This window comes from Xiphophorus hellerii, chromosome 11 (genome assembly GCF_003331165.1).
Source record: "Xiphophorus hellerii strain 12219 chromosome 11, Xiphophorus_hellerii-4.1, whole genome shotgun sequence".
NCBI lineage: Eukaryota > Metazoa > Chordata > Actinopteri > Cyprinodontiformes > Poeciliidae > Xiphophorus > Xiphophorus hellerii.
In genome coordinates this window covers 17597856-17624951 of record NC_045682.1, presented here as the reverse complement: position 1 = coordinate 17624951, position 27096 = coordinate 17597856, and the positions used below count along the sequence as shown (strand labels likewise).

The 27096-nt window shown below is 38.9% G+C and overlaps 1 protein-coding gene across 1 annotated transcript; it reads left to right on the top strand.

Annotated features, from left to right (window-relative positions):
• The first annotated feature begins 11941 nt into the window (after nt 1-11941).
• Nucleotides 11942-25736, top strand: LOC116728977 (A-kinase anchor protein 10, mitochondrial-like). Its single transcript, XM_032577345.1, has 13 exons — nt 11942-12123; nt 18368-18838; nt 19398-19496; nt 19603-19687; nt 19795-19918; nt 20195-20331; nt 21028-21172; nt 22427-22594; nt 22725-22831; nt 23595-23677; nt 24265-24317; nt 24475-24567; nt 24669-25736. The coding sequence occupies exons 1-13, from the start codon at nt 12042-12044 to the stop codon at nt 24672-24674; spliced, it is 1653 nt and encodes a 550-aa protein (XP_032433236.1). The 5' UTR covers nt 11942-12041; the 3' UTR covers nt 24675-25736.
• Nucleotides 25737-27096: the final 1360 nt, after the last annotated feature.

Here is a 27096-nt window from a genome sequence, read left to right as displayed (position 1 = left end):
CATCTTGACAGTGATAATCCATAAGGACCAAACAGGCTTCCTCAGAGAGACACAGGACATCAGAAAAAACCTTGCATATTTTAAATCATACAGTTCAACAAAAAATAGAGACCCTTGTACCGAGTTTGGATGCAGAGAAGGCTTTTGACTCAGTCAGATGGTCTTTACAAGTTATGTCCAGGTTTGGGTTCCACCAGACCATAATTGATGTAATTGCAGCTTTATACAATAAACCATCGGCTAGGATAAAAATTAACAGAGATCTATCTGATCCCTTTGCTTTGGAAAGAGGTACAAGGCAGAGATGCTGTGTTTTGCTGCTCCTCTTCGCCCTTTTCATAGAGCCGCTTAGTTGGTGTTTAAGGCAGAGGACAGACATAGATGGAGTTCACATGCCATCTGGGGAACAAAAGCTGTCATTGTTCGTGGATGATTCATTAATAACAAACCCAGCTCAAATTCTACCCCGTCATTTGGGTTCCAGTTTCTTTACCCACATGCAGAACACCACCAGGAGAACAGGAATCAGTTAAATAATGTTTTATTTAAACAATATGACAAGACGGGTTGAGAGAGTGCGATCCTTGGGGCAGGCTCATGGAGTCATCTGCACACTAAAGGACAGCAAAAGGAGATGGTGAGTTTAAGGTTGTCGGAAATGGGAACTGCGAGATAAATTAGACTGATCTTATTTGTAGTGATGATAATTTCCTTCAAGGAGAGGGGAGACTGTAGGTTCGGGGCTTTGGTTCCTTTGTGTGTGTTTTTGAGGTGATCTATGTTCCAGAGTGTGGGCTCGGTCGAGTTGGTTCCGGGGTGATGATGTGGAGACTGCGGTGGAGGGCAGACAGGTAAGTTCAGGCGTGGAGGGAAACAGAGGAGCGGTCCGACTGCCAGCTGGAGAATCCAGGAACAGCTGATGATCAATCTGACGAGGTGAAGGTGAGACTCGGGCAACCAGTGGGTAACGATCCACAGCGTCATGAGGGGGAAAAATCCAGAAACCCAGAACAAGGTCTTCACAGGGAGTATCCACGTCTTCACGAGGAAACACCTGAGAGAGGGAAGCAACAAGAGTAAATTACTAATAGACACTACTCAGGAAAACACAGAGAGTTATCTCAGGGGTCTCAGAGTACCATTACTGGCAAACGCTCAGGTGCTGAAATGCTGGCAGTATGCTCCTCTTAACTCCAGGATAATAGAATGATGAAACACAGGTGCGCTGAACCGCAGGCACGCCCCTTCAGCAGCCTCTGCCACCATCTGGTGGATGAAGGATGAAGCAGCAGGCGAACAGGAAAAAAACAAAACCCACAAAGAAGACCAAAAACCCCGGTTCCCAACATACCCGTACTTATGGGGATGATTGAGGAATACGGGTCGTTATCGGGTTACAAGATAAACATTACCAAGACTCAGGTTTTAACGCTAAAACTATAATCCACAGAGCTTGTACATTTGGAATTGGGAAGCAGAATCCATAAAATATTTAGGGGTCACACTGCCCAAGGATCTTTCCAGGATTTTTTATGTCAACTATAGCCCCATAATCTGAAATCAGACATGCAGAGATGGAGTGTGATCCCTTTCTCAAATTTATATTCCAGAGTGGAGTCGGTCAGAATGAACATTCTCCTATCTATTTCAATATTTACCTATTCAGATATCAGAAAGGCGATTCATAGAGCGGGACAGATTATCTCAATATATTTGGCAGAGAAAAAAGGCAAGGGTGAGGTACAGAATGCTGCAGTTAAAGAAAGAGAAAGGTGGACTGGGTCTTCCCAATCTACAGGACTACTATCTTGCAGCTCAGTTAAGACCAGTGATCTGTGTATGCTCTCCATCTTATAATGCAAGGTGGAAAGATGTAGAAGGCACAAGAGTGGAACGAATACCTTTAATATCAGTGTTAATGGACAAGAGTGAATGCTATACACCAGTGGTCCCCAACCACCGGGCGGCGGACCGGTACCGGTCCGCGGACCAATTGGTACCGGGCCGTGGACCAATTGGTACCGGGCCGTGGAGCAATTGGTACCGGGCCGCGCAAGAAATAATGGAACTACTAGTTTTTCATCAAACCATAGTCCTAAAAAATTTATACACTTTGCTTGCTCTAATTCTTGGTTATATAATTTTTATTATATTTCCTTGTTTATTTTTTTCTGATTAAATGTCATTACTTTTGTTTTTTTAACTGAAAACTTAAATTCCCATTGCAACGCCCATTTCTCTATTTCAATAATAACCTCTTGTAATTTATTTACAAGGAAATCTACATTTTTCCCTGTTTTCCAAACAGCTCCATTATCTGCGAAAATTGAACATCCCATTTCGTTTCCAATATCTTTAAATACACCATTTATCATAATTGAGAACAGTAACGGACTTATACTCCCCTGCGGAGTTCCATTTTCTACTGTATATTTTCCTGAGATCACTTCACCAATTCTAACTTGTAATTTCCTATTTGTTAAAAATCTTTAATCCGTTTAAATATTTTCCCTTAATGCCCAACGTGTATAATTGAATTAATAATCCCTCAACCCACATCATATCATATGCTTTTTCTGTATCAAAAAATACTGCACTACACTTTCTTTATTGTGCTCTTCTAATTTCATGCTCTAGACATAGCGTTAGATCATTAGTACTTTTTGAAAACCTCTTTGATATTTTGACATATATCCTTTATTATTTAAATAATATATTAGTCTATTATTAATCATTTTTTTCCATTATTTTACATAGATTTGATGTCTGTAATTTCTGGGTTTGAGTTATCTTTTCCTGGTTTAGCTATTGGTACTATAATTGATTCCTTCCAGTTCAATGGCAATTTTCCCTCCTCCCAAATTTGATTATATAATTGCAATATTATATCTTTTGATTCTTCACTGAGTTGTCTTATCATTCTATACCAAATTTGATCTTTACCTGGTGCTGTATTTTATGTCTTCCTAAGTGCATAATTCAATTCGGCTTTTGTAAATTCAACATTCAACAAATTATTTGTTTCTTCAACACTCTCTAATAAATCTTTATATTTAAGCTTTGTATTTTCCTCTTACTTTTCTTCCCTCTTCACTAATATTACTTGAACTCGTGAATTTTACTAAATGTCCTTGCCAATATTTTACTTTATCTACATCTTTTATTATATTTATATTATATATTCTTAATATAGTATATTCAAACTCTCTCTTTATGCAATTCATTCTTTTAATTATTTTCTAAATTTTTTCCATTTTTGTTTCTTTCCCTATTATGCTACAAAAATTTCTCCAATATTCTCTTTTTGCATTCTTCATAGTTCTCCTTACCATTGCTTGCTTTCTTTTATAATCAATTAAATTCTTATAAATCGGATACCTTTTAGTACCTCAAATGCTTTATTTCTTAACTTTATTGCTTCTTTATATCCATTTGTCCAGCATGGTACCGTTTTCTTATCATTTTTACACCCTGCTTTCTTTATAGAATTATCTGCTGCTTCTGAATTATCTTACAAATTTTAAATTTACATCATTCTCATATCTAATTTTCCTAAGTTTACGTGACTCAAGTATCTAAATTTAATCCAGTCTGCCTTAATAAAATTCTATTTTTTATTGACCTTTATATTCTTATTATTTAAATATAATCCTACTCTTATTGCTATGGGATAAAGATCACTACCTATTGTTGAATTTTTATCATTGAACCACTCACAAATAGTAGCTAAAACATTTGAGACAATTGTTAAATCAATAACTGATTCTATCCCTATTTTTACATTGATTCTTGTTCCCCTCCCATCATTAATGCATACAAGATTTTTCATTTCCATTAATTCTTCTATAACTTGTCCATTTTTATCATTACATTTACCCCGCAATGTACTATTTGCATTAAAATCACCACACCAAATTACTTTTCCTTCCAAATATTGTGGTTCAGTTAACTCCTTCATTTAATTATTTCAATTGATAATGTTTTACATGGATTATAAATATTAATTATTTTGAATTTACCTTCTTGTTCCCATATCTCAATTACTATATATTCAAGTTCTTTCCCTTTCCCTAATATTTGATATTGTATCCCTTGCTTTGTAAATATTTCACATCTTCCTCCACCTCCCTCCTGTCGATCTCTTCTTACACTATCATATCCTCTGTTCACAAAATCTAATGTTCCATGTTACCTGAACAAAAATAATTTCTGATTGTTCTTTAAGACTATCAATATAACCTTTAAGTTCCTGTTCGATAGCAATTAAACTTCTTGCATTACATTGTAACATTAACATGTACAGTACTACTTTCACCTGATGGTCCTGGTCTCCCATCTACCTCCAACTTTTTGTTTATTTTTTCCCATGATACCTCTTTAAACCCCAAAGACTTTTCAGCTCCGCTCACTATTATTTTAATCTTCTCAGTTTTATGCTTGGCTTGGTCAGTGCAGTTGATAACATATGCTACGAATAATATTAGTTTTTTCTACTAATATTGTGATATTTTCTTCTGACTGTATTTTGCCTTGCTGTGGAATTTGACTCCCTGTTTGTTCACTCTTTCTTGTTTTCTGTTTCTTCACATTTTTAACTGCTTCTGCATAGCCTATGTTTTTGGTCATTTGTATGATTTCTTTTGCCTTCTTCCTTACTTGACATCCTCCATGTTGCCCTCCACAGTTACAACATTTTTCTTGTACTTCTTTACATTCTTCTAACTTATGATCTTCACCACATTTTGGACATCTCTGCTTCCCTTTACAAACTGCTGCTATGTGTCCATACCTTTGACATTGAGGACAACGAAGTGGTGGAGATAAGGTCTGACCTGAAAACTGAGATAACCTATTTTGATGTTTTGTGGCAACTCTTTTTCTTCAAATTCAATGAGGATTGACAAACTTCCTACTTTTCTCCACTTATTGTTTTTGACAATCTCTTCAAGTTATTCACTTTTGCACCTACAATACTTCTCTTAATCTTATCGAGATTTTCATCTAGAGGGGTCCCATAAATCACTCCTCTAATTTTTTTATTTTCTCCCATGATTTTTTTCTCCAACACAGTTTTTTTTACAGATATTATCCACATTTAAAGCCTTATTCTTAAGTTATTCATTTTTACAAACTACCAGTAGGTTTCCATCTCTCAAAATCTTTACCATTTCAACATCTCCAATTTTCTTTTTTATTTCTCTTGACACCACAATGGGGCTGATGTTATCCTGTTCTTCCCTGTTCTTAAGTTTTAATTTTATTTTAAATTCCTCCCTCACAACTTTCCTCCTAACTATCCTTTCTTCTTCTGAACTACTTCCTTCCAGTTCTTGTTTACTACCTTGAATATCACCAATTCCCTTTCCTTCATCTATTTTATTTCTTCCACGTCCTCTCCCTCTTCCTCTCCCCACTGGCGTCCACCCTTCAAAATCCATGTCTTCCTCATTTTCTATCTCCATTTCCAACCAAACCATTTACATACCAGTTTATGCTCAAATCCGCCTTTTCCAAATCCGATATATTTCTATGTGTTTTGTTTTTCCCGTGCCGCTCCAAGTCCTCTTTCACCGGTTAAACCCCGACACACACACACCTTGCAGCGGCCTGCTCAACTATAAAGCCACCTGCCCCGCCCACTTGTATTGATCAGCGGTGCGCTTCTGGCTGCACGTGGTGTGCAGAGTGGGGAGGGTGGAACACCATCCCACCACATTTTGTAATTCTGTAGGCAGGGAAACAAAAATTTCAAAAGTTTGGGGATGATAAAACAAATGAATAGGAGTAGAGAATACGGATATCCAGTTCTGAAACATGAAAATGTTATTGCTGTGACAGAGGAGGAGAAGGCAAACATTTTGGTTAAAAATTTTGTTAAAGTTCATAAGATAGATCAATACAAGAAAGAGTAGGAAATTTGTCAGAAAAGAAATTTGTTAAAAATGGTATGCCACAGGGAAATATGAGTGCTCTGTTCTTTTCTATTATAATTAATGATATGTTTGACAATTTGGAGAGAGGAATTGAGTTTTCTTCATTTGCTGATGATGGAGCAATCTGGAAGAGGGGTAAAAACTTCAATTTCATTGTTAAAAAGATACAAGAGGCAATTAATAAAATAGAAGACTGGTTCTTTAAAGAGGGATTCAAAATATCTACAGACAAAGCAAGAACTATTTTTTACAAGGAAGAAAGTGTCCTTCCACTGCATGAGTTAGAAAGGGTAAAGCAATTTAAGCTTTTGGGTTTATGGCTGGATGAAAAACTTACTTGGAAAGTTCATATTCAAAAAGGAGTAGGTGTAAGAGAGTTTTAAATGTAATGACATGTTTGGTGGGGAGTAAGTGGTTGTGCTGAGAAAAAAGCATTGAAAGCAATATACACAGGCAGTATAGCTTTTGGATCAGCATCAGCAACATTACTCGAAAATTAGATAATATTCAGTATCAAGCATTGAGGTTATGTACAGGTGCCATCAGAAAAACTCCGTCAGCTTTATTAGTAGAAATGGGAGCGATGCCACTTCATCTCAGAAGGTTACAGTTAACTCCAACTTATTGGTGTCAGTTAAAAGGTCACAATGGAAATCATCCATGTCAAGACATTTTAAAACCTAGTTGCGAAAAGAAAAAAATAAATTGAATTCTTTTGGCTGGGCTATAGAAAACATTAGAAAAGACTTTGATTTGTCTCATAAATATCAGTCAAACAGTTCCTGCTTCACCAGTTCACTATTTCCTTATAGTGTTAATTTTACTTTGTTGGAGAAAGGGAAAAAAGGAAACCTTTCAGTACAGTCATATTTAGATACTAAGTACTATGGATACTTCCAAGTTTATACAGATGCCTCAAAAAAATCAAATGGCAATAATGGGGTGTCATTGATTGTTCCAGAGTTTTAGTATTAAAAACTGTAAAAGAATTACTGATAGAGTCTCAATTTATACAGGAGATATTATGGGATCATTTTAGCTTTAGGATGGATTGGGGAAGTTCATCCACTAAGAAGTGTAATATGTTCTGATTCAAGTTCATCATTATATTCATTGAAAATAATCATTGTATTAGCAGACCAGACATTTTGTTAGAGATTCAGTTATTAATTTATATAATTCAGGTAATGGGTTTGTTAGTTATTTTTACATGGATATCATCACATGTAGGAATAAAAGGAAATGAGTTGGCAGACAAATATGCAAAACAAGAAACAAACATAGTTTTATTGATATATTGGTACTATTCAGTAAAGGAGAAATCAAATCAATTATTTAACAAAAGGTTAAGGAAAGATGGCAGAAACAGTGGGAAGAAGATAGAACTGACAGGTGGCTTTACAGCAGTGGTCCCCAACCTTTTTATTACCGCGGACCGGTCAAGACTTGGCAAGTTACTGCGAGGGGCGGGGGGTGACCGTCAGATAATGCTTCTGTTGGTGTTCCCCATAAAACCTTTGTTGTTTATTTGTTTGTTTGTTTTGTTGGGTTTTTCTTTGCCCCGATTTTCCCTTTACGACAATCTTACAGCGTCCTGCAGTGTGTGGTGTGTTACGTGGTGGTGTGTTGAATATGTCCGATCTAAAATCGGTCATATTCAACATTTGTCTTGGCCTGATTATCGCAGCTTAAATGTGACAGGTAGCCAATCAGAAAGCGCGGTGACGTAAAAACGGAGGGAATCTCAAACAGTTGACATGGCAACTGAGAGTCTGGTGGACATCGGAGGTGACATGAGGAAATGTTTATTACTATATGTATATGTCATTATTATATATGTTTATTATATGTGATTATGTTTATTCAATTAAAAATGTTAACTACGAAAAAACATAATTCACCTCCAAATCATAGTGCAGCAAATAGAGCGGCTCCTCCCGCCGTCTTTTATCAAACGTCTTTCTTTTTGCGTCTTTATCGCTTAAAATGAGACCACAAACTATCACTGCTGCTTCTACATCGTCATCCGTGTTTGATTATTCTAAATTCATGTATGGTATGTTCTGGGTTTTACTGGATTTCTTCTGGAATCGGAATGTTCTGAGTGGAATCGGTTCGGGTGTTGCTCCTGCCGTGTGGCTGGACACACGAACCGACCGAACCTGTTGGACTTTTATCGGCTCTGTGGTTACAGAGGTTTGGGAGATCGGCCGACAATCCTTAAATCGTGCCGTGTGAAACAGACTTAAGAATCACAAGCTCTACTCCTCTCATCTCGTTTCGACTACTGCCCTAACGCTCTCTGACTCTGGTCGCTATGGTAACGTTTACACGTCCCTTCAAAATAAGATATAGAACATACAAAAACGAACATTTTACTTTCATGGAAATTTTAACTCACGATAACGACTAATGGGAGCCCCTGAGCTTATTTCTCTGCAACGAGACGATCCATCTGGGAATGATGAGAGACAATGACACCGAAGTGTTGCTTATGCACAGGGTGCTTGGTCTCTAGTGGTGAAGCAGTTTGAAGGCTTCATTCCCTCATTAACAAGCAGGTCACCATATCATGCAGAGCGGGCTTGTAATGTGGGAATCACCTACCGGGATAAATCCATTCTCCTGTCTCTTCTCTGGGCCTTTTCTCCTCATAAAGAAACTTTCCATAGACATCTGATCTGTTTCTTACTCATTTTGCTGCTTGTGGGCTCAATGTTGGCGTGCAAGACATAACCTAGAGAATCCGGTTAAAGAATTTTCAAAAATAAAAGATCCCCCAGACTCAATAATACATAAAACAGAAATATTTAATTATTTCTTGCGTGGCCCGGTATCAATCGGTTTACAGAGCAGTACCGGTCCGCGGCCCGGGGCTGGGACCACTGCTTTACAGTATTCAAAGAAAAGTTTGGTGTAATGAGGAGAACAGGACGAAATAGAAAGAAGGAAACTATTATATCCAGATTACATTTGGTATACAGGGTTAAATAGTACTTTAATCTGTCTGACGTTAGCAGTTGCATAATATCAAATATTTCTATAATACAGGTAAACATCTCCCGGATTACCTTCAGTAACTGAATGTGTTACAGAGTATCTCTGTTAGATCACTGTAGTTTCAGCTCGTTGTTGCTAACTAACTATGCAGTCTTTCTCAGCACGCCATCAAATTGCAGTGATTGCATGTTTCTTTAGAAAACCAGCCCAGTTAGTACATCTTTTTTTATCCTAACGAGTGAGACGAGTGGCTTTTCCCCCTTCTTATTGGTTGCATCAGAGTTGCTGACGCTGTTCGTTTGCAAAAAAAAGGAGGAAGTGTTGAAAAGAGAGTGGATGCTCTTAGCAGTGATGGTAATCAGGACTGACAGGAAGCCAGTGGCTCCGCTTGTTGGGAGGTCCAACTGGGCATACAAGTTTTTTTTTTTTTTTTAAATAAAAGGAAGTTACTATTTAAAAAAAAAAAATTATTTATTTTTATTTAAGTCATTTCAAACATTTTACATCCGGGGTGTCCAAGTCCAGTCCCCAAGGGCTGGTCTGTGGGATGTTGTCTATATTGCTTCTATAGATCCTGACTCAGCTACAATCTACAGCAAACTCATGTCTCCTGCTCCAGCTGATAATGGGAAGCAATTCTGAAGCGCTAGACCTAGCGATCTGGAGCTCCAGTCCTCGAGTGCAACTGTTCTGCAACTGTTGGATGCATCTCTGCTCCAACACACCCGAATCTAAAGGCTGAACACCTCCTTTTCATGTCATCAAGTTTTGCCAAAGAATGTGGTCATTAACCATTTGTGCATTTTGCAAGAACGGTGGCACTCGAGGAGTGCCAGGACCCATTTTCTAGGCTATAGTGGGGTGAACCGATTGATGAGGCTCAGATATTTTTAATTTTGGGCGATCGGCGCGATACCTACACGCGAAAAAAACCGATCTTATCCATCGATCCCATCTGCCCTCCGCAAAGGTCTGAAAATTGGCCACCAACCCCATTGCTTCAGCTCATAGAATGAATTGCTAAGTAGTAGGTAGCCTGTCCACAATAACACATTTGGCTGGACGATAAATTGTCCACAGAAGTTCTTGCGACTAAACGATAATATTGGTTGTTTGAGACTGTTTCCCAGTAATATAATGGTAATGGCATATAATAATAACACAAGAACTCATTCTCTGCGATCAATAAACTTTAACGTCTATGATGTTTTACACCTGGAACTGGAAGGACATTTTAAATCCAAATAAATAAATAAAACAACAGAAATAATAAAAATATTAATAATAAAGGCTCTATTAATAAAACTGTCCTTAAAAAAGGGCTCGTGAAACCAAAGCAACAAACTGAAGACCTTTGTCATCCAGTTTTTGTGGAAAGCGAGGAAAGAAAGAGAAAAATAAATCATTCAAATTGGAAATGATTGAGTTTGTTTAAATTTATCATGTGATTAATTGATTTATTGCTTATTGTGACTGGCCTATTAGTAAGATAATATATCTCCCTGTTGTTCCAGTTATTCATGTGCGGACAAAGCTTAAGGAAATTGGTGTTTTGCTTCAAAAACGTAACTCCTTAACCTCATAAAATGATTGACTAAGGATTCGGCTGCCTTCTGTTCACTCATCCCTCATGCACACAGACATCAGGTCATTTTACATTCAGAAGTCTTCAACAGCCAATGCAGTCTCTCTTTCTCTTTTAGTGTCAATATATAGAAACCCAGATTTGTTTAGATCCACACAAAATAATCTGGATGGAGGGTTAAACAAGTTGGGAGCAAGGGAATAGGCCTGGATTGTCTGAAGAATGCCATGGAAATTTAATTAAGAGTCACTGTTAACTAGAGATGGGAGACTTAAAAACACAGATAGGAATTAGTTTAGTCAGAGATTCTCACGCTGATCATTCAAAAACCCCTGGTTCTATGTAAGGTTTGATATAAGGCTTGGTTTGATGAATATTTTAGTTCTTTAGAGCTCAAAGGCCTTTAGGAGTAAATGCTGCATAAGTTCCCATGTCGTACATGATACATTTTCTTTTGCAGTATCCAGCATATCAGATTCCCGTCCGTGTCATCAAGTAACTAGATATTGTTTTCCTGCGTTGCTAATGCCGTCGCGGCAGCCCCCGTCTCCCTTCACCGTGCATCTCCATTCTGTCCAGCTGCTCTCACCTTGTATCATGATCCCGAGTGTTTACACCTTCAGTTACACGTCGCCTTTTTTATCCTTTTCTCCACAGCCAAAAGCAAGGAACCCGAGAGAGTAACGGATGCTAAAGTTAACAAAGGTGAGTTCGTCTTTACCTCCGGCGTTGGAAAGTATCACAGAAGAGGGTTTAAAATGGAAAGTGTGTCGTGAGAAGCTTGTGGAGGTGAATAATATTAGTCGTTTCAGCCCTATTCAGGAGGATAATAGATCAGTTTGCATCCGAAGATATTCATGTTAGAATGGACCAGAAGTGAGAAAACCTTGTATCCACTTTAGCTCGGTGCTACTCTTGTTGGTCTGCACACATGAAATCTGCAGAAGTTACATTGAAGCTTGTGTTTGTGAGATAACAACATGTGAAAAGTTCAAGGGGAATGAACGCTTTTACAAAACAACTGAATTGTTTGTTTGCTTTGGAAGGGGTTTTAAAAATGAGTCTTTGAGTTTTTATGTAAGCATGGAAGACAACCTTGGATTTTTACAGATGTGATTTAAGAGAGTCTTTAAGTTTTTGTAGGGTTAGGTTTGCTCTAGTTATTCTAAACAGAGTTAATGTATCATTAGGATCCAAGCTCTTGCTATCAGTGAAACACAAAGCAGTCAGTCAAACACTGCACAGTTTGTCCTCTCAGGCTTCTTTTTATGGCCTGCGCACACTAAGAGCTCTTTCAAAAACACCCACAATCAAAGGCTTTGTCATCCACGTCACACTGACGTCACCTGGTCGGGTCACTTTGAAAACATCGCTGTAATTTTTCAGCTTTATTAAATTTTTTTTTTTTTTTTGATCCAGTTCCAGTCAACCCTCACTCTCCTTCACACGGACTGAAGAACCACAATGCCGTCCTGGACGCCGCCGGACCGAGCCACGTGGCCATCAGTGCCATATCAGCCAACATGGACTCCTTCGCCCGGGGCCGCACCGCCATCCTCAAGAAGCAGCCGAGCCACATGGAGGCAGCGCACTTCGGAGACCTCGGTACGCAGCAAGCCTTTCTGTGTTTCCGTTACACTTGAGATGACAGCAGATGGATGAACACGGAGAGGGAGAGACGTGTGGCAGGCAAAGAAAACCAAAGAAAGAAAAGAAATGTTTCAATGTAATAAGTCTGTGATTTAGCAGAATGACAAAATGGCAAAGTTGGTTTTGTTTACAGAGGTGCTCTACGCAGTCCAGAAAACTCTGGCATTTTATTGAAGTATGTTTAGTGAGAATGGGAACGGGGAGGAAATGCATTATGGGAAAAATATTATATAACGCATTTTTCTGGTCTGTGGTTTTAAAGTCCCATCCGTCCATCCATCCACTGCCATTTAACCTTACTTTGTTCTTATTCCACACTTTATTTCTAAAGCACTTGAAAATAACCACCACTGAACTGAAACTGAAACTAAAAGTCTGAACTTTAAACACCCTCTGAAAAGAATCCAGAAAATGTTTAGGAACGTTGCCTGCAATTTAAACATACGTCTAGCCAAATAACGGCCACTAAAATCTGAAGGAAATTATCTTAAAGATTGCTTCTTTCCCAAGCTAGAATCCAGTTAAGCTCCGTGCAGGCAGGCAGTTCTCGGGCAATGTCCTTGCAGATTGCCTGTGCAAGTTTCTCGTCACGACGGCAGCATCTTAAACATCCCGCTGCGTCGCTCAGCTGTCTCCATTCCTCTATAATTCTGCCCGAGGCGCTCGTCCGTCGAAGCACACCCGCTCATTCTGACAACTGTCAGGTAAACTTGGCCCTGACGCACCAGTGAAGCAACTTGTCCACCTTTTTTCTTTTTGGGAAAAAACCCCAAACTATAATTAGGTGGCTCCATGTCACCTTCTGGGACAGTTGCAGTAAGCATCTGTGTGCCTGACGGAAGCGGCAGACGGGAACTGCACTAGCTAGTCTGGGTGACTCAAAGGTGGAGGAACCTGTGCTGCAGCCTGGCGCGCTCTGTTGTCACTAGATTGTGTTTGTAACAAAGGGAAGAAAGGATGTGAGGAAAGGTGGAGGGGACTGCTTTGGTTATTTCATTCTTAGGTTGCAGCCGGTGATAAGAGTTCAGACTTGAGAGACGGGATTCTAAACAACAACTTTCTTTGCCTTATTGTTGTAATTAAAACAGTGTTTGACAGAATTAGCATGTTAGATGCTATATCATGAAGAGCTTTTTGTTTTATAGAGGTAGGAATTGGAAGCAGAAGAATATTTAGAATGAAAAAAGTTGACGAGTTCAAATTTTTCAGAAGCAGCAGACATGAGGGACGATCCTCCAAGATGACTTTGATTTAAGATTCAAGGCAGCACAGATGGTGGGGGGAGGGTAGCATTAGGTAATATGATTGAGTCAAAGTCATTTTGTCTCCTTTTCAGATGAATAGTAAAATTTTATTTTATTTTATTTTTGGGGGGATTTTCTATATTTGGAGTCCCATGTGACTAGACCCTCCTAAAACTGACTTTGTGTGATTTCTATCCACTGTGAACTTGCAGATTCTTGACGGTGTTGAGAGAAGATTTAAAAACATTTTTTTTTGGTATGAAATTGCAAAGTATAAGGCCACCTACTGGCCCACCTGTTAACTCCTCCCTCTGAATATTCAACTTAAAAACTGGTGTGAATTCCCAGGCCTCAGAGGCTGGGGTCAATAACGCAGCCTGATATGGAAATGTAGACGCACCAATCAGAGTTTTGTCGATATCTTGAAGACGATACAAATTTTAGTGGATTCAGACTTCCCTTTAAGAGCTTTTAATGGAACAATATATTAAAAGGAACATTCAAAATGATTACTTCTAGTAATCCCACCTTCATAGATCATTCAGGATTTATTACAGGAACATAGGAGACGCAGGGAGGTTAGCATGGTTAGCATGGCTCACAGTATCCAGGTGTTGGTTAAGGTCAGGACTTTACTTGGGGTCACCAATCAACTTCAAAAATGAGCAGAATGACAAAATAATTCATGGCATTTTTTTAATTGAATTGGTAAAGTATATTTGGGGCCTGCCATGCAAAGCAATGGCAGGAACCTATTACTATTGTCGGAGAAAGTGTTTCTTTATTCTTTATTTTTCTTCCGTAACCGTTAATGCGGCTCATACTGCTGGGTGCACACCTACAAATGAGGTATCAAAACGTGCAGAAAATTCACGCCATTCCAGCTATTACTTTTGGTGGGATTTGGGCTTAACGTGGCGACATAATTCGCAAAAAACTACGAAAAAACCCCCATTATAAGTCAATGGGAAAAATCCTAGAAATACCCTATTTTTGAGGATTTTCTGTGTCGTCACAAATTCACCTAGAAATGCCATTCAAATTTCATTTTGTAGATACGTCTGTGATCTCTTCGAAAGTGAAGACGGCTCGTCGATACCAGTTACGGTTTGTCCACAATTTGCCTCTAAGCGACCCAAAGTTTCTCATTTTTCCTAAAGTTAGAGTGCGTCTCTGGCTGCTTAGAGTGAGAGATGAAGACAACTTTTCAGCCCAAATCATTTTTGAAATCGCCCATCACGCCCACAAATATCGCACGATTAGTATCAAAATCGGTCCTGACATTGATACGCCTGTCTGCTCCGGTAAAATGTTTTTCGAAATTTATCTAGACCGTACGGTTTTCTGTCACGGTGCTTCAGAGCAAAGTCATGCGACAGGATTTTCTGAGGCTGTCTGAGGCTCTCTCCCATGTATTTGAATAGAATTTCAGATCTGGGCACAACATTTCTTTCTCTCATCGCTGTAAATGCTCTGAGTGAGGTACAGATATGAATCTCGGGACTATCGCAGAAGACACATTGACCTCTCATACGCTTTTAACGCTTTTCGAATATGTATTACGGTTCCCCAACAGGAAGGATTTGTTTTCCAATGCTTTTTGTCAGTAAAACGTGTTGCTCAAACACACAATTGTGTGTTTGACAGCTCAGAGCTCAGAGCTCACACCCTGCTGAGACCATTATTTGCCATAGCAACGGATCTCAAGAGGCTATTGGCTGCTGGTTTGGACTACAAATACGCATCGCTGTAGTTCTATCTATAGTGGACCGCTCAGTTGAAACAGATCAGGACTGAACTGGCCTTTAGAACTAATTGCTGCTATGGGCTGTATATAACTGATTTAACTCAGTAACTGTTACACATGGGATTAGTTATAAACTTTAAAATTAAGCATATTGAAAATTTCACAATAAAAGCCTTTGAATATTTTTACATCATGTAATTGCTCTTTTTGGCTTTATTTGACTTTTTCATCCAAAGCACTGTTACACATGGTATTAGTTTGGCCCTTTGAAATGAAGCATACTGAAAATTTCAAAATAAAAGCCTTGAATATTTTTACATCATGTAATTGCTCTTTTTGGCTTTATTTGACTTTTTCATGCAAAGCACTGTTACACATGGGATTCGTTCGGAAACTTTGAAATTAAGCATACTGAAATTTCAAAATAAAAGCCTTGAATATTTTTACATCAACTACTTGCGTTTTCAGCATTATATAACTGATTTAACCCAATGACTATTACACATGGGATTAAAATAGACTGTTTTGCATGAGCAGCAGATAGATCCTCTATTGCACATGTGTCAAACTCAAGGCCCGCGGGCCACATGTGGCCGGCTACGTCGTTTTATGTGGCCCTCTCCCCCCTACCACCGTTTGACAGCCCCGTTGATTGACTTAAAATAGGTTTTGAGCACGAATTGACTACAAACTACATATCCCATAATGCCTTCCGATTCTTACCAACCAACATTACGGCTTCTCGCCACTAGAGTGCAGCAGAGTCACCTCAAGCTGATTATTAATTTTCCCAGCGAATATAAACTGAAACATCGACAAGCTAACAAGCTAAAGAGCGAAGTCCCGTGATGTTTCAATCGAGGACTTTTACCGTCTACTGCCCCCTGATTTGATGCCACAGCTTCGACTCCATGCAGCTCGTGTTTTGTCCACGTTTGGAAGCACCTATCTGTGCGAACAGATGTTTTCAATAATGACTTTAAACAAGGCCAAGCACAGATCGCGCATTACTGACGAAAACCTACACGCCGTTTTGCGGATTGCCACAGAATAGAACTAAAACCAGACATCGACGAACTGACCAGGGGAAAACGGTGCCTGACATCCGGCCAGAAAACATTGGTAAGCACGAACAAACTACATTTAAATAGAATGAATGTAAAACCAAAACTCAGTATACTGGAATATGCATATAGTTTATTGATTTTGCTTGTGTTTTGTTTATTTACAGAACACAACACAATGAGGATGTGTGTGAGTTGGTGACAGGGTGAAGAGGGATCAGCGTTGTGTTCAAGGACAGTTCGTTGCGTAATAAATAACGAAAAAGTTTTGTGAATGAAGTTGAGAGTTAATATCAAAACTTGTTTTTTATTATTTGTCTGCTTATCTTCAAAGCAGACAAAGAATAATTTTCCCAGCGAATAAAAACTGAAACATCGACAAGCTAACGAGCTAAAGAGCGAAGTTTAGCTGAGCAGTTTAAAAATACTGAGCATATTTTTAAACTGCTCAGTTTAAAAATACTGTAATTTTTAAACTGAGCAGTAATTTTACATCCATGCAAACTCAAATGTAATATTTAAAACTTGAATACATAAAATCAGTTATTTAACAATATGAGGTGTTGTTTAAAAATAAAAAAGATAGCAATTTCTTTTTATTGCAGAGACATTAGATTCTTAAATTTATGGTATTCTTTAAATGTTGTAATTTTGGTTCATTGTAAACTTTACCTGTAAAAAGTTTGTAGAAATCTTTAACATAAGGTCAATATATATTTTTAAACTGTAATATGTTGTGTGTGTGTGCGTTATTGAAAATTTATATTTGTGACAATCATTAGGTAAATGCTAATGAACTGCCTTCCTGCAGTTTATGAGCATTGAACTGTTACTAAACAGTTCAATGCAAGGTTCATTAGCGTTAGCATTTTAGCTTCAATAAGCTATTAGCTATTTATTTTACTTTTTAGCAATGTTTAGTATACTGAATGGAGTAAATCAATTACAGAAAATATCCTAGTGATTTCCCACATACTGATGAAAGCAATGACGCTAACATTAGCGTTTCTGCTGATTTTAGCTGATATACTTACTTTATAATACTGAATGGTGCACGTCCGCCTCGCTTAACGTTCTTGCGATTCTCCGCGTGCCACTGATTACGTTGCGGCGTTCTTTAGCGTCGACGCCGATTTGTAGCGTGACGACGCCGGGCCCATGCCCGACGGGCGCGCCTCGGCAGGCCCCGGCTAAATTTCTTCCGAAATTTTCTAGTTTAGGGATGCACTGCTATGAAAATTTGGATCAATATATTGATATCCGATATTAGAATTGCCATTAAGGCAGATGACACGTTTACTGATAATGTATATATTATTTATTTATATTTCACTCCCTTTCAACATCTTGGAAAAAAAGACCTTGCTGAGGACTTCGCCACTTCTTCTTCTTCGCTTCAATTAAATTACCCACAATCCTTTGCTGCATTGCTGTCACTGTCACATGACCAACATCCTCCAGAATGCTTGACTGTTGTGTCAGTAAATAATAACACTTCATCACAACAGTCAAGCATTCATGAAACTCCTTCATGTTCATAACAGGTGTTATGTCAGTCTTATGCACACCCCTTCAAATAAAGTGTTACTGAATATTCTTTTGGAAGTATTTTCAATCAATATTGATCATGTGTCTTTCTCAATATATATATATATATATATATATTTTTTTTTAAGGTTTTGTTGGCTCTAGTGGCCTTTATTTGAAAGCAGTTCGACAGGAAAGAGGGTAATGAGAAAGGGGGAAGACACGCGACAAATGTTGCCAGGCCGGGAATCGAACCTGCGACCACCGGCACGAGGACTAAGACCTCGATATGTGGGTTGTGCTTTGTCCCTGCGCCACCACAGCACCCCCTTTCCCAGTATATTTTGTTGTTTTATTTATTATTCCTAGTGCGATGTTAGAAGATTAAAAAAAAAAAGGGCTAGCAAATTAGAGCACTTTGCTGTTTCAACTTCCATTGTTTTTATCCTCAGCTTGAATGAATCAAAGGCACCTTGACATGTCATAGACAATACAGCATTCTTTTAAAAAGCTTCTTTTTAAAAGACTTTATTGACTGTTGTTAAAGACCTCACTGATACTGAACAGGACGGCATTTTTAGCGATGTTCCTAAACTAAGTGAACTTGTTCGTTCCAGGGCATTCCAGCGTGAATTATCTGCCCCCGGAGACGCGCTCTCGGATGTCCAAGACAGTGGACCAGGTCCTCAGAGACAATGTGGCAATGCCCCACTTCCTGCACTGCATGGAGCACCGGGGCGCCGACCACCTCGTTCGGTTCTGGCTCGAGGCCGAGAGCTTCCGCTCGGCCAGCTGGTCGCGAGTCCGAGCGCAAAACCTCAACTCCGTCAAACACAGCTCGCTGGCCGAGCCGGTCCCCGTCTCTCCAGACGGGCCAGAGCTCGATCAGAACGCGTTCAATGACCTTGCCCTCCACAACAGCCGTGGGAACCCGTCGCCGCTCTCCACCCGGTGGGACTCGTTGAGCGGGGAAGGCAAGCCGTCTCGGGCGGAGACCCCCAGCACACAGCCGCCTTCCAGGACAGGGACTCCCTCTAAGGGCCATCCCAACAATACTCTGCGAGACTTCTCAGACACACTCATGAAAAGTGAGTCCACTTAAAAAATAACTGTTTTCACTGGTAGTTGTTCAATTGATTAGTCTGTTTGTGGAAGTGGCTGATTTTTAGGCGATTAACTGGATAAAGAAGTCGGCACATTCTGCAGATTTTTATACAATATTAGAAATACATTAAAAGATGCAATAAATACTTCAAATCTCTTTTAAAAGAAGAAAATCTTTTTCATAAATCTGAACCGGGTGAAGCTAAATCTATTCCACTTGGTCAGTTTTGACTTGATTACCGCTATGATTATGTTGGGAATTTTTTCCAGCAAATTGTCTTTTTTTTTTTTGAGTCTGCATAATCCAGTTAACGATCAGTCGATTTCTAAATGAATTGCTGACTATTTCAATAATCAATTAATTACAATTAATCATAATTAATTGGATGAATGACAATTATATGCAATTAATTGAATTAATCACAATTAACCGCGATTAATCACGATCATACGATTTATCGTGTCAGAACTACCCAGTGAAATGAATGGACGTTTGTGCTTGCAATGTGGCAGATGATGAGCTGCGGGTTTCTGCGTTTGCAGGTATAGAAAAGGAGGCTGTTACCATCTTCACCAAATACATTTCTCCAGATGCTGCGAGACCCATCCCCATCACAGAGCAGATCAGAAACGATATAGTCGGTAAGAAGAATAACAGACGCAGAGCTTCAGTGGCTCTCGATGAAACCTCTGGTTGAAGCCATAAAAATGTAAAAGAAAAAAATTCCCCTGTTCTCCTTCCACTCAGCTAAGATTTGTGGAGAGGACGGCATGGTGGACCCAAACTGCTTTGTCATTGCGCAGTCGGTTGTCCTCGCCATGCTGGAACAACAGTGAGTTTCTCTCTTCCTCTTCTCCAACACTTTTCACCGTGAGGCTTTTTTTTGTGACATCTTCGGTAACGGATGTCTCCGCCTCCCTCGTGCCCTTTGATTTCCAGGCACTTTACTGAATTCCTGCGGAGCCACCATTTCTGTAAATACCAGATTGAAGTTTTGACGAGTGGCTCCGTTTTCCTGGCTGACATCTTGTTCTGTGAGTCAGCGCTCTTCTATTTCTCAGAGGTGAGTAGGCCCAATTTTCTCTGGCTTTCTCACCTTTTTTTTTCCCACACAGTGTGCGCCTCCCGGTGACTCCATATTTAGCGGCGGTCCTCAAAAGCACAGAGGCTTTTGAGCAACAACAATAAATCACACACACAGACAAAAACAAGTCAGAAAGACATAAAGAAACAAGGATTTCTGCTCCTGCTGTGTACTAACCTGCTATCAGAGCGATCCTGCAGAGACACACTGTGTTTTTTGGACTTGTGCATGAGTTCCATGTTCTCTCATTGACAGTACATGGAGAAGGAAGAGGCGATGAATATACTACAGTTCTGGCTGGCTGCGGATAACTTCCAGAACCAGTTGGCTGCTAAAAAAGGCCAGTATGACGGCCAGGAGGCTCAAAACGACGCCATGATCCTCTATGATAAGTACGAATTATTTGTGCTTCTAAAACCCTAAAAAGCTTCGAGTATGTTTTTTCTGACAGAAAAGCACAATGTCATTTTCATATACAGTACAGACCAAAAGTTTGGACACACCTTCTAATTCAATGGGTTTTCTTTATTTTCATGACTATTTATAAGGCAATAAATCCCACTTATTAACCTGACAGGGCACACCTATGAAGTGAAAACCATTTCAGGTGACTACTTCTTGAAGCTCATCAAGAAAATGCAGAGTGTGCAAAGCAGTAATCACAGCAAAAGGTTGCTACTTTGAAGAAACTAGAATATAAGGGGTATTTTCAGTTGTTTTACACTTTTTTGTTTAGTGCATATTTCCACATGTGTTATTCATAGTTTTGATGCCTTCAGTGTGAATCTACAATGTCAATAGTCATGAAAATAAAGGAAACTCATTGAATTAAAAGGTGTGTCCAAACTTTTGGTCTGTACTGTATATATACGTATGTATATATACAGTATCTGCAAATATAATGTATTTTATCCCTCATTTATTTCACAGTTGTAGCAATCAAATTGTCCTTATTAAACATGCGCTTATGCTAAGTGTTTTTATTTTTTTATTTTGCTTGAATAACTGCTTTAAGTTTAGTGTCTTGAACTGAGCACAGTTGTTCATGCAGTTTTAAAAAAATACATATTTAAATTTTCTTTGTCCAGGTATTTCTCACTCCAGGCTACCAATCCTCTGGGCTTCGGTGACTCGGTACGGATGGAGATCGAGTCGAACATTTGCCGGGAGGGAGGGCCGCTCCCCGACTGTTTCACCACTCCTCTCAGACAGGCCTGGACGACCATGGAGAAGGTCAGAGTCTCTGATGAGGACGCGCTCGGGGCGTCAGAAAAAAAAAAGTTAGGCGCACCCAAATTTTCTACTTCTTGCAACAAAGCGCTGTCAGTAAAGGCAGTGTTAACTTGCACATGACTAATTAATTTAGTAAACTTAAATTTTTTTATTTGTACAAGACAGAAGTGTTTAAAGTTAGCAGAAAACTTAAAGTTAAAAACATTTTAGGATAAATGAAACGATGGAATAAGAGATAATCTAAATTATTCCTGCAAATATTTTAGGGCTAAATGTCTTATAAAGACGTGAGACCGAGCATTTTATTTCGCTGAAGCCATTTTTCTGATGACGAATTATATCTGACATGAACTTAACTTCAACTTTGACTTTTAAGTTGCTGGATGCTTGTAGTTCTAGCTGCTGTGAAATTTAAATGAAACCATAACCGGTGATTAAAAATAAAACGTGTGTGGTGCCTGACAGTTTCAGTTTTAAGCTTTTAATTAGAATCTGGTTTGAAATTAGGGGGTATGATTTAATAAGCTTTGTCTTCTTCCTACTCCTTTTTTTTTTTAACTGGATATGGAAGTTTTGTTTTTATGTTCAATTATTATGATAATTTGTTTTGTAAAGCCCAAAGTGCAGAATAAAGAGAAGACATAAAACAACATTTAAAACGTATAAGCTCAATCATATACAATAAAAAGAACATTTCAGCTGACACTGGGTCAAACACTATTGAAAACGTGTGTATTTTTTAAGAAACTTAAAAATAGAGAGAAAAGACGCTTCTCTAATATTTAAATGCAACAAGTTCCAAAGTTTGGCAGCCACAACAGAAAGATTTTGATCTCGTTTCAGTTTTCGATTAGTTTCTACAACCAATTAATTTAACAGATCCTTCCTCTTGAGGTTTTCTTTTTCTTTCTCTCTCTCTCTTTTTTTTTTTTGAGGTAATTCTGGACCTCTTCTGGGTCAAACACTGCTTGAAAGTTCTCCACAAAGTTGTGCTGGTAACTTGACAGGATGTGAAAGTGGTGTAAATATTTTTTACAAGGCACTGTATCATTTCCTCACTTTAATATCTAAAATAATCAGTTTCTCTGAAGTTCAGTATCGATTTTTCTGAAGGTTTTGTCTTGCGTCACTGACGAATCATGCAGTTCTAACAGAGACGCCTGATCCTCTCCACATGAGCGTTGAAATCTTAGAAAACGGTGAGCTGCAAAGGCTCGTCACTAATGGTAGTCATCCTGTTTTGGAACCGTTCAGGTGTATTTGCCCGGCTTCCTGTCCAGCAACATTTACTACAAATACCTGAGCGACCTCATCAACTCGGTGCGGGGCGACGAGTTCGTGAACGTGAGCGGTCAAGGTCAGGGCGTGCCGGCAGACGGCGACCGCTCCGGCTCGAACGCCGGCGAGAGCTCCCAGGTTCAGGTGAGCTGCGCACGGCTGACATTTTCAGCTGCCCTGCTGGGTCACAATAATGACGATGAGGTCGCGATCGTTCCGCTGGTCTTTGTCACATTCATGAAGATGAATTCCTGTTGTACCCTTTTTGCAGCAGGGAGCCAAGAAAGCAGCAATCAAGATTTTGAAGAACTTCGACGAGGCGATCACCGTCGACGTGGCCAGCCTGGATCCGGAGATGCTCTACCAGCGGCCGTATGCTGGGTGAGTTCACCCATAAAACGAAACTTTCCAACTCTTGTCTCTAAAGTGAACTATTAATGGTGTTGAGGATTGTTTTCACTATTGATTCCAAGTCCCGCCATTGATAGTAATGGTTCTGATGTGTTAAAAGATGAAGTATTTCTTTGTTTGTCAAAGCGATACCAAGTATGACTTTACAAGATGTTCAACATACCTGATTTTAATTTTTGCTATTTTTTGTGTTGGCGTTTTCATAAAATTACTACTTTATTCTGGCAATATTTCAACTTTATTCTGCTATTACTTTGACTCTATTCTTGTACAATGATTTTTAAAAAATAAATAAAATTATGACTTTTATTTTTGTAATTGGAAAAAAAAAACTCTTAGTCCAGCTCTAATATTCTGTTGTAGAGTGGAGATGAATTTAAAGTTCGAATAAACGGAAGCTGTGAAACACGTTTGTGAACAAGATGGCCGCCCTGGGCGTGCTGACATCACTCTGAACTATTGAAACTCACAGCATGCATTGGTGGAAAAAAAAAAATCCTCCTTAAATCTTCAAAAACCAAAAATGAATTAATCGATAAAATCAGTTTTATGCCCAGCTCTACTGTTACGTGCTTAACGGACACACACACCCAAACACACACACACACACCCCCCCACACACCCCCCCACACACACACACACACCCCCACACGCGCCCACACACGAGTGTGTGCGTTCAGGCCTCCTTTCTTCCCCTTTGCTCTTCATCGGCTCCTGTCTTCTGCGTTCTCAGAAAGATGACTTTCGGAAAGGTGAACGAGTTGGGTCAGTTCATCAGAGAGGCCGAGCCAGAACCCGACGTGAAGAAATCAAAAGGTACGACCCTCAAACGTCCTTCCTGTCCCCCTCGTTTTTCGTTCAGTGGAGACCTTCTTCTCTGTAGAGATATATATATGTATTAAAACTTTATCTCCCCGCAGCTCAAAGTCCTATGAAATATTTAAGAGATTTTCTGGAGTCGGAAAAAATGAGTTTTCTGCTCTTAAAGTCAAACAAAAGCCTTTAAGTCCAAAAGTAGAGATTCTCAAGGTTTGGCATATGTGTGAAATTAAAATATTTTGACTTTGACTTGACTTTTGCCTCACATTGTTGTAGTTTAGATAAAAATAGCAAACCATGTTGAAGTCCGTACCTAATTAACCTTTTGAATATTTGGGGCAGAAATCTGCTGCTGACTTACGCTCTCTATCCAATAAGATAAAGCTTTGGTGTTTTTTGTTGGGTTTTTTTTTTTGCAAAGAAGAAAGAGCAAATGATTCAGTTTCTTGCTTATAGAGGCATTTATAGAAGCTTAGAAATGATGACCAGCCATGAACTGTAAAGTCAAACGTCCCGCTCTTGAAATATTCATGTCATAAAAGCAAGTTTCGTAGGTAATAAACGGCTTTCTTTTCCCTATCAAGGTTCCATGTTTTCTCAAGCAATGAAGAAATGGGTCCAGGGCAACTCAGACGAGGTGAGATAAGAAAAAAAAAAGCTGTTAAAGTATCATCAATGATTCATATAGCCTTGGTAGATGCTCTTCCACATGTTTTGTTTCTATTATTTATTTATCTATTTTTTTGCTTGTGGTATTTATTTTTATAATAATAATTATTTTTTTCTTTATGAAGGCCCAGGAGGAAATGGCGTGGAAAATCGCCAAGATGATTGTCAACGACGTCGTTCACCAGTCGAACCACGACAGCCCCGGCAAATCCACCAAGGTACAGAAGCCCCCGCAGGATTCTCAGTGGTAATGTGTGTGTGTGTGTGTGTGTGATGGAAACAGATATTCCGCTAAGTGTTTTCTTCTGTCTGTGTGCAGCTATGACCCCACTGAGGAACCAAAGGACAGTAACTCCCTGCAGACTCTATCGGCTGGATTTACGCCGCAGTGAACTGCTTTACCGTCCCTCAAAACAAGAACAAAGAATTTTATCGCCTCCCCGTTTACCTTATGCTTGTGTGTGTGTGTGTGTGTGTGGGCGTGTATTTGCGTGTGTGGCTGTTATTACGGGCGAGTGTTAACGCATGGACCGAGACAAAACTTGAAGTACTTCAATCTTCTATCTCCAAAACACTATGAAGATGCACACGAGGGCGCTCGCATTAAGACACTCCTGTAGGAAGACATTCAGCACGTGTCCAGAAGGAAGCAGCAGCATTTTGATACTACGGTTTATTGCTTATCTCGGACCTTTGGAGGATTCTACTAGGACTTCATTAAATTCACTCCCACACAGCACCTTTTTTTTTTTATAAGCATTCCTTGTTTTTACACGAGTTTCTCTCGCCTGGGTCTACCACTTAGAGCCAATCAGCAAGTTTTCGAGTCGTAGTCACAGAAGCAGCGTGGAGTTGTTTACTAATTGAAGCTGTTCCGCCCCGGCCCTTTGCGTACTGTAGAACATCTCGCGATGTGACTGTGAATCAGGCAGGCGAAGAGCGGATCCAGTTCTTGGACTGAACATCTAGGCACCTTTACGGAACGATAGAATAATACTCCAGCTATGTCAGAAAACTCCAAACTCCACGTCCTTAAGGTTCTATACATATATATATATATATATATAGATATAAATTCTGGTTTATCCCTTATATGAATATTTGTCTTTTTTTTAAACTGTAATCTTAGTTTTTATACATATATAAGCATTGCTGACACAAAACTCAGTAATGAATTGACTGCTAAACTGGAAGGTGTGCTCAGTTAATTTTATTTTATTTTTTATTTCTTTTGAGCCTTACCTAGATGTGGAAAGGAACCAGAAAAAAAAACTCTTGGTACTATGTACCACTGTTTTTGACATGTATGTGTACTTGATCTATAATATATTTAAAATGTGTTTGATTCAAAGACAATTACTATAAAACATGTGGTTTTTTTTCCTTCCCCTGTTTCATTCTTTGAATTGGTTAGTCAGATGTGCTCTTTTTAACAGAATGCTTAGGGTTTCATTTTTTTTAGCATTTTTAAAGATTTGGTATTTGAAAGCAGAAGTATAACAGTGATTTATCGTGTCTGACCACATGGGGGCAGTGTTGGCTGCACTGTCATGGGGTAAAGCTGGAGAAAATGCATCATTTTACTTCTCTGGCTTTTTAAATATAGGATCCAGGGAAACCTATGGATTGTAAAAGTAAGTTTGTGTATGTAGCATAATTCATACAAAAGAAAAGAAAGTACAAGTATTAAACTTTTGGAGAAAAAAGATGGTTATTTAAAGATATTAAAGGCGATATTAAAGAAGTTTCCTTTTTCAGAGCAAGAAATTGCAGTTCAGAAATGTTAAACCTATGGTGAGCAAAGAAACGTTTGTTTAGAAAACATCCTTTTTCAAAATGTCTTCTTTATGTTTAGCGTTAAAGTTTTGGTTTATACTTCAGGGTTTCACAGATGTTTCATACCAAATTGGTGAATGGTGGCGTATTTTGGTCTCACTTCATTGAAAGCGGTTCCATCTGGACCAGGGTTCGACTCCAGTACTACAAATTAATCCAAAGTATTTGCCTGTATATCTGCTATTTTCCCATCTTTGTTTTCCATACATATTTTTCACTTGTATCTCTTTCAGTAATTACTAATTTGCAGCCACCTGTACCAGCTGTACTGCAAGTTGAATCCATCATTTAGCTAACTGCTATCATGTGGGCTCATCAAATCTATTTGATGATCATTTTCAGTAGAAGCAACACATCACCAGGCCTAGAAACTCATCTTAACGGGATGCGTCAGTGAGATTGTTTTTTTTTAGTTTTTTTTTTAAAATACAACTTTAATTGATCTTTGAAAATGAAATGTGGGTATTGAAGCTAAGAAGCAACTTTGATATTTTACTACATTTTCCCAAAAGTCATGCAGTGTGAACTCAAATATGGAACTGTTCAGTTACAACCATGCAGAATTTAAGAAAACACCTTTGAGGGAGAAATATTTACAAATATGCTAATGAAGAGGAAGAAAACCACCAATGAGCTGCTTTATGCCTCGTGATGTCACAAGAGGCTTGTGTATACTAGTTTGGTTTTCAAAAGGAAAGATTTTATCTTGAATAATTTACAACTAGACAGAAGTGCAACGACCATGACACGTTGTTTTATTTGAGAGAAGCAAGTGGTTTTACGGAAAGACCTAGCATGTAGCTTTAAAGCTGGATTTCCTGGACCTCGCGCCACCTTAGCGATTGGATTTTACTTTGAAGGTCCGAGGCGGAAGCTTCTCCTTTACCAAACGTCAACTTGGCGTTGTTGAG